The sequence below is a fragment of the Schistocerca serialis genome, chromosome 3 (genome assembly GCF_023864345.2).
Source record: "Schistocerca serialis cubense isolate TAMUIC-IGC-003099 chromosome 3, iqSchSeri2.2, whole genome shotgun sequence".
Lineage (NCBI taxonomy): Eukaryota > Metazoa > Arthropoda > Insecta > Orthoptera > Acrididae > Schistocerca > Schistocerca serialis.
In genome coordinates this window covers 993,313,689-993,326,077 of record NC_064640.1, presented here as the reverse complement: position 1 = coordinate 993,326,077, position 12,389 = coordinate 993,313,689, and the positions used below count along the sequence as shown (strand labels likewise).

General features: G+C 41.5%; 1 protein-coding gene across 6 annotated transcripts in view; it reads right to left on the bottom strand.

The window, feature by feature from the left end:
- LOC126471441 (tetratricopeptide repeat protein 39B-like) overlaps positions 1-12,389 on the bottom strand; it is a 318,277-nt gene that overhangs the window by 17,716 nt on the left and 288,172 nt on the right. For all 6 annotated transcript variants that reach the window (XM_050099614.1, XM_050099612.1, XM_050099617.1 and 3 more), the window contains exons 9-11: positions 8,619-8,684; positions 5,960-6,127; positions 5,718-5,881 (exon numbers count right to left, since the gene is read on the bottom strand). In XM_050099614.1, the coding sequence (XP_049955571.1) occupies positions 5,718-5,881; positions 5,960-6,127; positions 8,619-8,684 (398 nt within the window). The remainder of the gene's footprint in view (positions 1-5,717; positions 5,882-5,959; positions 6,128-8,618; positions 8,685-12,389) is intronic.

Here is a 12,389-nt window from a genome sequence, read left to right as displayed (position 1 = left end):
GCAACAAATGAGGGACATTGGTGTACACACACCCTCCAGAAGTTTCATATGCCACCACTGCTGGAAGATTACCTATGTCAGAGTGCAGTGCCACTCAGTTGCTCCTACAACAGCAGCATCATGTTACTTCAGATCTGGCTGCAACCTAACAAAACCATTAGTCAGAACTGTATGTCAAAGTTCGTAGTCAATTGTATACTGAGATGAGACCATCATTCTGTATTTGTATCACATTATAAGTGATAATGTTCTGTAAAAATAACAAATACATAGTGACTTCCCTGTGGACGTGGCCTGTTTCCAATTGAAGTATTTGATATTTTTCAAACTTAAGTAAAATGATCTAATATTCAGCTGCCTGCAGAAGTAAATCTAGGCTAGCTACACTGTCGACGAGGAGGTCTGAAGTGTGTTTTTTTTGCTTGTCACTATACAAAGCATCTTCATAATACTCGCGTCCTGACTGAACCGACCAATAACAAACCATACAGCACACACTTGAACTGCTTTTATGTCTACTTGTAATATCTAGCCACTCACCTGGCAAATATCACCACGGAACATATCCACATTAGGTGTCCTGTGCTCAGCCAGACACATGCAGCAATCCCGGTTCCAATCATACACACCACGTGTTTACAAACAGTGACAGATAACAACAGCAACATGTCAGTCCGTGTACACACCAAACTCCAGCGAGTTCCACAAGAGGCACCCACATCACCCCAAAGCAGCACACACAACCACACTGTGAACACAGAACTGTGTTTTGTCCACATACCACGTGACTCGTGTCCGCATGTTGGGTGACCCTCATGGAAATCCTTCTATCAGATTATTTAAGATGCTGCACAACCACTAGCTGACAGCACTCATGCTCCAGGTTCAATGCTGGCGGTGCCCTACACTCATCTGTTGGTAGGTCTTCTACAGCTGTCTTCAGTGCCACCAAGACCACCAGTCCAGGGAGGCACAAGACTCCTGCCGAGACATTGACCAGCCTGCATCTGACTGAGCTAGACACCAGGCAGACCACCTTCTAGGATGTCAACTGAATACCAACCAGACACCAACCAAAGACACAGAGCTGGACAACAGCGAGACATTTTATCATTCTACCAGAAGTGGATATTAATTCTTGTTTCAGCTCTGAACTTTGAAATGTTCATTTGTATGTTTACTACTGAAGTGTTTTTTTTCATTGCAAGCTGTGGACCAACATTGTTGTGTTTGTCCCTGCCTCCTTGTAAGACCAAATGCATAAGAATGGTAGTGGTAATTGTTCGGCCTTACAGTGAATGCACCCCTCTGCTGGAACTCTCATTCCCACAGCTTTGCTAATTATGGAGACAGCAGTTGCACCATTTAAACCAGGACACCACTCAGTATATTCAGCAGTGTTTGGTGACAATGCCCCCAACACACAACACGCAGGACGGCACAGCTTCTGCAACACGAACAGCACTTGCTGTGGACCTCTGAGCTTCTTCGACGGGAACTCTGCCATCACGGTGCACTCCATGCTCAGGACTCCACACCAGCAACTGGGTTTTATTTCTTTGATACATTTGACTATCTCCTTCCCAATGTTTGTCACCCAGTTGCCTCTCATCCCTCTGCCTATGGCACCTGACTCCTCAGTCCCTGTTGGCCTCTCTCGCTCTATTGCATCCTTGGACTCAGATGCTCTCTGCCTCTGATACCATCTCCAGTTCTGAGGCATCATCCAGCCCCACTGCCCTCTCTGGCCCTACTGTCACCTCTGGCTCTGCCACCTCCTCTGCACCGCCTACTCCTGCACTGCCCTCCATGCTAGCCCTGGCACCACTACGGGTTCCCACATCACCAGTGCCCTTGCCGCTGGCCCAGGTCTCTCTCCCATTTCCAGTGCTGCCTGCCACTTGACACTCCCCTTCATTGGCCATGCCCTAGGGCTTTCTGTGCCTTCACCTCCTGTTCTCTTTGTGACTACACCTCCAGTCCAACAGTGGCATCACTGCTCACTTCCACCTGCGATAATCTGGGCCCGTCACCTTCTGACACCTCTCCTACTGTTCCACCTGTTGCCAAAGCTCCATGTCCACTTCCGGTTCCCTTCTTCCCCTTCCAGACCTCCTCTCTTCTCAGTAGGGATCTCACCTGTCTCGTGTTGCTGCCTTTTTCTCTGACAAGCACTTCTGTGTTAAACTGCCCGGTGCCACCCCGAGCTGATTGCTGCCATTTCCTGTCTTTTATTGTGGTGATCAGATGCGGCCTCACAGGCTTTCCTGCAAGACCTGTCTGTACCAGGATTCGCCACTCTCAGAAACAAGGCTGCCCTTTCCTGATGATGGCTCTGCCGGCTATTGCTTTCCATGTCTGCATCTCAGCCTTTCTGTTCCACCGTTCTGCCCGGTGGCTGTCCTCCACCGTCTGAGCCTGATGCTATTATGCTGCTTCATCGAGACGATGAAGCCAGGTTCAGCTCTCTTCTCGAGGGTGGCGTCCCACTCGGATCTCCACTGCAGCCTCGTGACGAGGTGTTCGTCAACATTTATAGGGCACTCATTGCTGCAGCCCACCTCATCAGCCACCCGTTCACCTCTCTCCCGTCGATCGTGAGCCTGACATAACATCCGTCCTCCTCTCCCTTCACTGCGAGGATCCAGCCGTGGCTGATCTCACAAGAGTGGTGCACCATATCGGTGAGCACCACAGTCCTCACCTATGTTCCTTCTGCTGCACCCACTGCTGCTCCCATGCCCCAGCTTTGCCACGACGCCACAGCCGCGGCTCGCCCTCTACACACAACACCACGCCGGGGGCCTGCCGCGCCCTCGCCATGGGACCGCACTGGGGGCCTGCCGTCCTCTTGCCACAGGACTGTGCAAGAGCCAAGAGGTAAAGCTTCCTCTAATCCAATCTGGTGGGGATACTACATACTCTAGCGGTAATCGAGAATGGGATGCACTAGTGTTCTATACCCTATCTCTTTTATACAATAGTTACATTTCTCCAAAATTCTCCCACTAAGGCGAAGTTGACCATTCACCTTCCCTACTATCATCCTTACACACTTGTTCTATTTCATAATGCTGTATTCGAACATTACTGGATTGTTTTTCCTACTCATCTGTATTAACTTACATGCTTCTACACATAGAGCAAGCTGCCATTCATTACAGCAACTAGAAATTTTGACTATGTCATCCTATAACGTTCTGCAGTCACTGAACAATCATACCTTCCCATACACCATAGCATCAGTGGTAAACAGTCACTCAGTCTGTAAGATAATTTACGTATATAGAGAATTAGAATGGTCTTACTGCAGTTCTCTGGAGCGTACCTGATGATACCCTTGTCTCTGGCAAATAGGATTCTATTACTTGAGAAATTCTGGATTCTATTACTTGAGAAATCTCAGAGCCACTCACAGAATGGGTTATCTGGGAATATAGGATCTACCTGTTGTCCCTCATCCGAGGTCCACAGAAAGCGAGGACAGGGCAAGCTGAGGTTTGCGTGAGAGATGCTTTTTAATTTGGGGACAAAAGTGTTTTGGTCTCAAAGAAATTTATTATATTCAAATTCAGAATATGTTCTAGGCTTCTGCAGCAAACCAACGTTAAGAATATTGGTCTGTAATTATATGGGTCTGCTCTTCTACACTTCTCACGAATGGGAGTCACCTGTGTTTTCTTCCAGTTGCCTGGGACTTTGCGCAGGGTGAGAAATTCGTGATATATGCAGGCTCAGTATGGGACAACTGTCGTAGTGCGCACTCTGTAAAACCAAACTCGTATTCCATCCAGGCCTGGTGACTTATTTGTTTGCAACTCTTTCAGTTGCTTCTCTAGGCCAGGGATGCCTATAACTACATTCTCCATACAGGAGTCTGTGTGATATGTTTGTACTATCCTCCTGCATGAATGATTTCTTAAACACAAAATTTAAAACTTTTATGTACAACCACAATTTTCTCAGGTTCTTGGAAATATCTTTTCCTAAGGTACAAAGATGGAAGCAGCTGTATGCTATGCGCATAAATCTTGTTACAGACGCACAAATCTCTATTAACTTTCGCCTGTTGATATTTGTGAATTCTTTTTGAACCAAGAGTGCAACAGTGTCTGCTTCCTCAGCATTTTCCAAATTTTATTATTAATGTGGTTCCACAGAGATTATTTGACTTTTTCAGTTTGCACCTTCTGTCAGTTGCCCTAGCCTCCCATTCTAAAGACATAAGTGTGACACCTCCATAGACACTCACTTAACACGCATATTTGCCACATTGTTGCTAGTGGAATCCTGATACGCAAATCATAAACTCCTTGTTTAGTTCATATTCATGGGCAATAGTTTTATTGACCATGCTCAAGAAATGCTGTTTCTATTCCTCCACAACCCCAACACCAAACCCATCTGGCATTTCAGTTTCACAGGATTCTCTTTTGCTCAATGACACATTTCTGGAAGTCCTACTCCACTTTTCAAATGGCTTATGAGAATGTGTGTTATGCACTAAACAAAGACTTCTGCTTGAATAGCTGCCACTCTTTCCAGATCAAATTTGCTCCATTCACTTTTAGCCTACTCAGTTTACTGAGTTTGCTAGTCCATCCTTACAGCACTCTTACTTTCAAATGGGCTACATGCACAAAAAAGAAAGAAGGATGATTAACAATGATGTGGTCATTAGGGACAGAACAGGCTCAGACTGTGGGAAGTAAACTGGATATGCCATTCCAAAGGAACCATCACGCCATTTGCAACATTAAGCAATTTAGGTTTGTGCCACATCTGTGTGGAAGACTCAGCTGCAAGACCAGTTCTATACAGCATCCTCCTCTTGAAGCAGACATGTCATGTGGGCACGATCACCAATCAGTTGGCCATGTACATGAATGGCCCAGCTACAGAGGATGCTGCATGGCACAACATGGTCAACTGCAATTGCTGTGTAACAGTGTACATGACAACTCACTGCACAGCTTTAGTTCTCAAAATGTATGCATTATATGTACTCACTACCTAAAAGAAGTAATGTGGCCCTTCATATGCAGATACCAATGCTATTACTCACTGTTTAGTACAAAGTCAAAAAGGAGATAAAGTAAGAAACAACCAAAGAGCACTAGTTCTAGGGAAAATACCAATATCATGAGTGAAAAAAAAATAATGAATTACGTAAGTAAATATAAGAAATGTTTTGGTTTCGTAAGTGTTAGACATACAGCACCTACAGCAGTAGGATTTACAACAGTTCTACTTTATACAGTGAACAAAGGGACAACATAACAACAGTGAAATTAACAGGAAATTTGTTATAGGGGACCAATGTTTTGCACACAGCTTACTAGGAACAGAATTAAATACATTATAATAACGATCTTTGTTTCACTGGATGAAAAAATGAAATGGAATGATCAGAATGCATCAAATGTACTGTCCAGACACTGTCAGTATGAACAACTGTTTAAAGGGGTGTTTACAATAGTGTCTAGGCTGGGCACTGTGCGTTGTCCTTTTTATACACATCTTTGCACGACACATTTTCCTCAATGATAAGTTACTGCAGATGGTGATGTCATAAGAAATTAGTGAATGAAAATAGGAGAAGTAAGGCAACTTTTGACATTTGTATACATGAAATCTGATATCTGTGATGTGAAAGTTTTAAGTTAAGAAGATCTGAAACTTCACACAAGATATTATAAAAATACAAAAATTGATACCTGTTTGTCCACATCAGTTCCCAGAAACACATATGATGAAACTGCACCCACATATTTTGGGATTTCCACGAAGAAATGTACCATTTTATAGCATCATCAATATTTGCCTTCATAAACTCAAGTCGACCTTTGAAGAAGAGGAACCAAGCTCCTTCAGGATACATCTAAATCACAATACTGTTAATTACACAATGATGTCACTGTTAACACATGTAAGTGGGAATAACTGGGATGCAACCAACCTTGAGTTGTGTACTCAAAATCTCATCACAAAAATCGAGGTCTCCATCAGTATGGCTCAGTACATAGAGTACAATTAGGTGATATCCTAAGAGTGTCATGACACACAAAACTTGGCGAATACTGTTATGCAGCTGGTACCCAGCCTGCAGTTCCCTGAGGCCTACTTCCTGATAAATGAATCAAAAACATTAAAATATTACACCACTAATAATTCATCTTATAAATTTTTCATACATTTAATCATGCAAACAAGTTGCAGTAAGTCTTGACACACATTATTACCCACAATGAATGGTAGAGATACTCACTAAACAACAAACAAGTAACAACAATTAAAGAAATAACAAATAACAATAAAACATTAATTCTAATAAAGATGCAACAATTTTGCAATCACCAGTTATTAATGAAAATAATTGTGATATATTTCACATCAGTGAAAAGATGACAAACATTTCAGATTGAACTTTAAAATTCCTCATATATGACAGTCTGTTCCTCTCATGGTAAAAATATTAGTGTTTCAATTCGGCAGTTATAATTATTTTTGTGTACTTATTGGTCCAATTTGATTAGCTGAATTTACTATATGTTTCACTCAAGCATCTCAGATGATGGCAATACTTCACAATAGATGACCCCCCTTATAACTTCACCACACCTACACATATACTTCAAAAGTCACTCTAAACTATGTGATGAAGTGTACATGGTGTACTAACATCTCTGGACCATTCTTTGTAATGCTCAATGATTGTGTACAAGAGTATTGATCACCTTAATGATATGTCCTTATGCCCTTATGCCACTACCATCGTAGATAACTTCTCAATGGATAATTCTGTTCTTGTTCCATCCCTATCGAGATTTCTTTTTTTTTTAAAAAAAGAAAGAAAGAAAAGTGAATAATTACATTAATTAATACTTAACATTTCTTTAAATTTTGTTGCATTTCTATCCATTCAAAAATTATTCAAATACACTATGTGATCAAAAGTATCTGGACATCCCAAAAACATATTTTTTTCATATTAGGTGCATTTTGCTACCACCTACTGCCACGTACTCCACATCAGCAACCTCAGCAGTCATTAGACATCATGAGAGAGCAGAATGGGGCACTCCGCAGAACTCACAGACTTTGAACGTGATCGGGTGATTGGGTGTCACTTGCGTTATACGTCTGTATGCTAGATTTCCACACTCCTAAACATCCCTAGGTCCACTGTTTCTGATGTAATAGTGAAGTAGAAACGTGAAGGAACACATACAGCATGAAAGCATACAGGCCAACCTCATGTGTTGACTGACAGAGACTGACGACAGTTGAAGAGGGTGGTAATGTGTAATACGCAGACATCTATCCAGACCATCACACAGGAACTCCAAACTGCATCTGCATCCACTACTGCATCTGCATCCACTACAAGTACTATGACAGTTAGGGAGGTAAGAAAACTTGTATTTCATGGTTGAGCAGCTGCTCATGAACCACACATCATGCCGGTAAATGCCAAATGACACCTCGCTTGGTGTAAGGAGCGTAAACATTGGACGACTGAACAACGGAAAAACATTGGGTGGAGTGACAAATCACGGTACACAACGTGTTAATCTGATGTCAGGGTGTGGGTATGGCAAATGCCTGGTGAACGTCATGTGCCAGCGTGTGTAGTGCCAACATTAAAATTCAGAGGCGGTGGTGTTATGATGTGGTCATGTTTTTCATGGAGGGGGGCTTGCACCCCTTGTTGTTTTGTGCCGCAAAATTGCAGAAAACTGATCTTTTAAGCGCCTTCTTGCTTCCCACTGTTGAAGAGCAAAATTCGGGGATAGCGATTGCATCTTTCAACACTATCAAGCACCTGTTCATAATGCACGGCCTGTGGTGGAGTGGTTACATGACAATAACATCCCTGTAATGGACTGGCCTGCACAGCGTCCTGACCTGAATCCTATAGAACACCTTTGGGATGTTTTGGAATGCTGACTTAGTGCCAGGCCTCATCGACCAACAGTGATACCTCTCCTCAGTGCAGCACTCCATGAAGAATGGGTTGCCATTCCCCAAGAAACCTTCTAGCACCTGACTGGACGTACGCCTGCGAGAGTGGAAGCTGTCATCAAGGCTAAGGGTGTGTCAACACCATATTGAATTCCAGCATTACCAATGGAGGGCGCCATGAACTTTTAAGTCATTTTCAGCCAAGTGTCAGGGATACTTTTGATCACATAGTCTAACTCATTGTGATCTGCTTGTCGACAGACACATTTCCTTCTGAACTCCATTGTTTACTACTTAAGGAATAAAAATTTCAGCCCTTTGTTTGTGCTGTTTGTACATTTTTAAGTTCTACCCATTGTGTGTCATTTTTCAGATTGATTTCTGAGAATGGTACATCATTTACTTTTCAACAACAGAATTTAACGTCTCTCAAAACTGCCTGTACACTGTTTGAGCACCTCCTCTATTTGGTAATTAGTGTTTTATTCTCTTAATTTATTATCTTCTATCGTGGATTTTATACTATTCCATAAAGTAGGAGAAGACATATTTCAATAGTTCTTAATGGCACAGTAAAACATAGACATTATAAAACACACAAATAGTAGGAAACACAACTACGATGATAATGAAATTGCAATAGAAGTACCTACCTTGTTACCTGAAAATCCGATGAACTCTAGGAGCTTAATTACACGAGCAGGCAGTAGAGATATCATCTGGAAAGACAGTAATATTCAATGAAACAGAGTCTGAATGCCAGCTGGTCTTTTAACACTTAACTGAAGTCACAGTAAAACCTCCCAACAATGATATTAAAAAAATTAAGTTTCATAGAAAAAGCCGCATGATTATGACTGTAGTTTTAATACCGAAAGAACAAGCAATAAGGAAGTCGACTGTTAGATCACTGTAAGGAAACAAATAAATCAACAACAGAGAACTACATAAAACATATATCTGGACGCCTGGATGTGACTGAACCCTGGATCCATGTCAATTAACCTAAAACATTATGTAAGTCCTGAACAACTGCAATAAGTTCTCACTTTTTCATGTTCTATTATCATTAAAAATAGAATCAAACAATTTGTAACTGCCTTGATTTGCAACACACCAATGATAATTTATTTCATGACATTACAGTGACCATATTTACTACTTCATTGCCAAAATGCCACAGCACATTTCTTTTGACAGTTCCTAGTTTTCATATCCTCAGTTCTGTAAATACATTTGACTTATGTAATTATGAATGTCTGACACTTACTCAGTTCTCTTTTCACACCTTTATCCTAAACTCTATCTCACTGCCTGTAAGACTCTGTAGGAGAAAACTTACTTTCTTGGTTCTGAATACTGAAAAAGGTCATTTTGATGTTTTAAGAAATTCTTTTTCCACTCTATACAGTAGCTCTTTTGTAATGCTTATAGGGCACTGGGGAGCTGGAAATTTGATGACTTCTCAGTTGCTCCACTGCCTTCTGCAGTGTGCAGGGATATGGAGACACAATGATGAGAAAATGCAACATGGATGAAAACTACTATAGATTTCACCAACATATTTAGCGGATATGGAATTCAAGAATTCAATGTTTTTTCCTTGGTCTCTTTAACAATGTGCCCCACTTTTGCTCTCAAAATTCAAAGGGATGTAACATTTTCTGCTGATGGGCTACACTTAAATTTGTATGTAACCAGATGCCTGTCTCTCAATACCCAGAAGCATTCTCAACTCCATTACAGGACAGTCTGTTTTCTAGTGTGATGACAAGATTTTTGTATGGCGTTTTTACAACTTTGCTAAATTACAATGCTAATTATAAAGCAAATCCTGGTCAGCACTTTGTTGCTTAAACGGAGCCATCAGGCTGTACAATGTCCTGAATGGCTGAGTAATTTCTGTTGTTGCCTTTTGATGATTACTCTGTTCTATGGATTGGTCCCAATGGAAAGACGTCACTGAAATGGAAATCTATGACTACTTCCCATCAAACATTATCTGCAAGAACAAGAGGAAAGATTATGATTATGATGATGATGATGATGATGATGATTGGTTTGCGCGGTGCTCACAGCACGGTTATCAGTCCCCATACAAAGTGCCAATCTTTACACAGTCCAATCTTGCCACGTTCATGAATAATGATGATGAAATGATCAGGACATTACAAACACCCAGTCCCCGGGCAGAGAAAATCCCCAACCCGACCGGGATAGAGGAGATATAAGTAGCAGAGTATAGCTCTTGTGTGTCATCTGGTCAAAATCCTGTAGGCATATTTCTTCTAGCTGAATGAGTGTGTCCCTCACTCATTCCCTAAGTCATATGGTAGAAGAGCACACAGCACATCAGTTAAGATAGTGAAGTCTCTTACAAGGTGAAAGGGGTGAAGATAGCCTTGAGAAGATCTTGCTGTACTTCTTTACATGGGGGATAATATGGAGGCAGGTATAAAAAACATACTGTTGAGTGACTACTGGGATCTCTGTGCCATGTGGTATTGGGCAAGAAGTATGTAGCAATGACAAACACAGCCACCCTCCCCAACTCTGACAACCTTTCCCGTCGATGGCCAACCATCATGTAGATGATGTAGCACCTTTGCACAAGTATATCAATAGATACAACATCTTCACTGCAGACACAATTGTGTCCCGCAGAGGGATCATTATCATAAATTCCAAGGTTATGTACCCAGAACTGTTGCCTATAATAACCTACCCCTGTTGTTAACCCTGAGGCAGATAAACTTTTCTGCAAGTCAAACACAAATGCTTGCTCAATAAAGCTCCTGGACATCTCTTGGCCCTAGACTTTTCCCCCCTCCTTTCTCCTCCTTGCTGCAAGTGGACACCACATTGCCTTTTCAATTCTTGTTATATTTGTAACTTCTTGTGTTTGCAATGCAGTTCTACTAGCTCTTCGACAAGTATCGTCTGCCGAGTGATGGAAATGCAGATTTAACTTTGCATTACAAATGTGCTGGGATATATGCAAGTACATTGTCTGAATAGTTTTCTCGCTGGCCACGGTGGCCGAGCGGTTCTAGGCGCTTCAGTCTGGAACCGCGCGACTGCTACAGTCGCAGGTTCGAATCCTGCCTCGGGCATGGATATGTGTGATGTCCTTAGGTTAAGTTAGGTTTAAGTAGTTCTAAGTTCTAGGGGACTAATGACCTCAGATCTTAAGTCCCATAGTGCTCAGAGCCATTTGAACCATTTTCTCACTTTTATACACAGATTCCTATACATTTTATATGATTGGTCTGAGGTACTTTTCAGATGTATCTGTATGACAGTAGTGTGATTTGTATGTAGGGAATTACTTTATGAAATTACCAATTATATCTTCTTATTCTGTACTAGTCTTCTAATGATGAAGGAGGAGGGGGTGGGCGGGGAGGGCGACATTCAGATCTTTAGTCGACATGGTGATCACTTTCATCACATTTTTCATCTTAAAGCTATGGTTATAGCTCCACTAAGAATTTATAATGTGTTCTGAATGTATTTCTTACATACAGCATGGTCAGCCCCATTTTGTCATCTTGAAATAAGGAAGTTCTTGACATATTCCAATGAGATGGATTTTCTCTTAGTATAACATATTTATGTCTGTCTGTTTTATTTGATCAGTTACGAAGATCTTTTTCATTTTCCAAGCCATTTTGCAGAGATATGCTGTACACTACTTAGCTGGAATAAACTTATTAGTCACTCATATATACTTCTCATCTCTCGCACATTTCAATATCCCCATACACTTTTCTGAACATGAAACTTCACTGTTCTTTTGCATACTTTCTCTTCCTATAGAAGGAATTGTTTCTTACTGTAGTAACTGCTGTCCTCTGATGGTTCGTAATCACTGCCTGCAACCACTACTGCTGCCACTTGAGTTCATTTCTGAATTTGAAAATCCAGCACACAACAGTAAACAAGACCGCACCACATATGCTTATCCCATACGTTAGTTTATTTGGTTACATGATAAACTGCTTGGGGCTAGCAAATCTACTTTTAAATATTCAACATTTTGTGAAGTTTGGACTTAGTTTCTCTCAAATTTCAACATGTCTTTCATAGAAAATCCAACTTCAGTCAGCATTCTCTTGCCTACTACCTGTCTGCTTCCATTGAGGGTTAAGGCCTTGACGTGTGTACAGGTATCTACATTACATTGAAAGTGCATATTTTGTAGTAGTTTCAGTACTACCTTATGGTGGCAGACCTATACAATACCATGTGCACATGGCAGAACAAATTCAAAATTTTTAATTTTGGACATTGGGCACTTATGGCTGTTATCCATCGAACTGTTCACACATAAACAAATGAAACATAAGAGGTGGGGGACATTCAAGTATGTGCATGAACATTTTCCAGTCCATAGGTATGCAAGCGGTTTGTCTGCAAAGCAC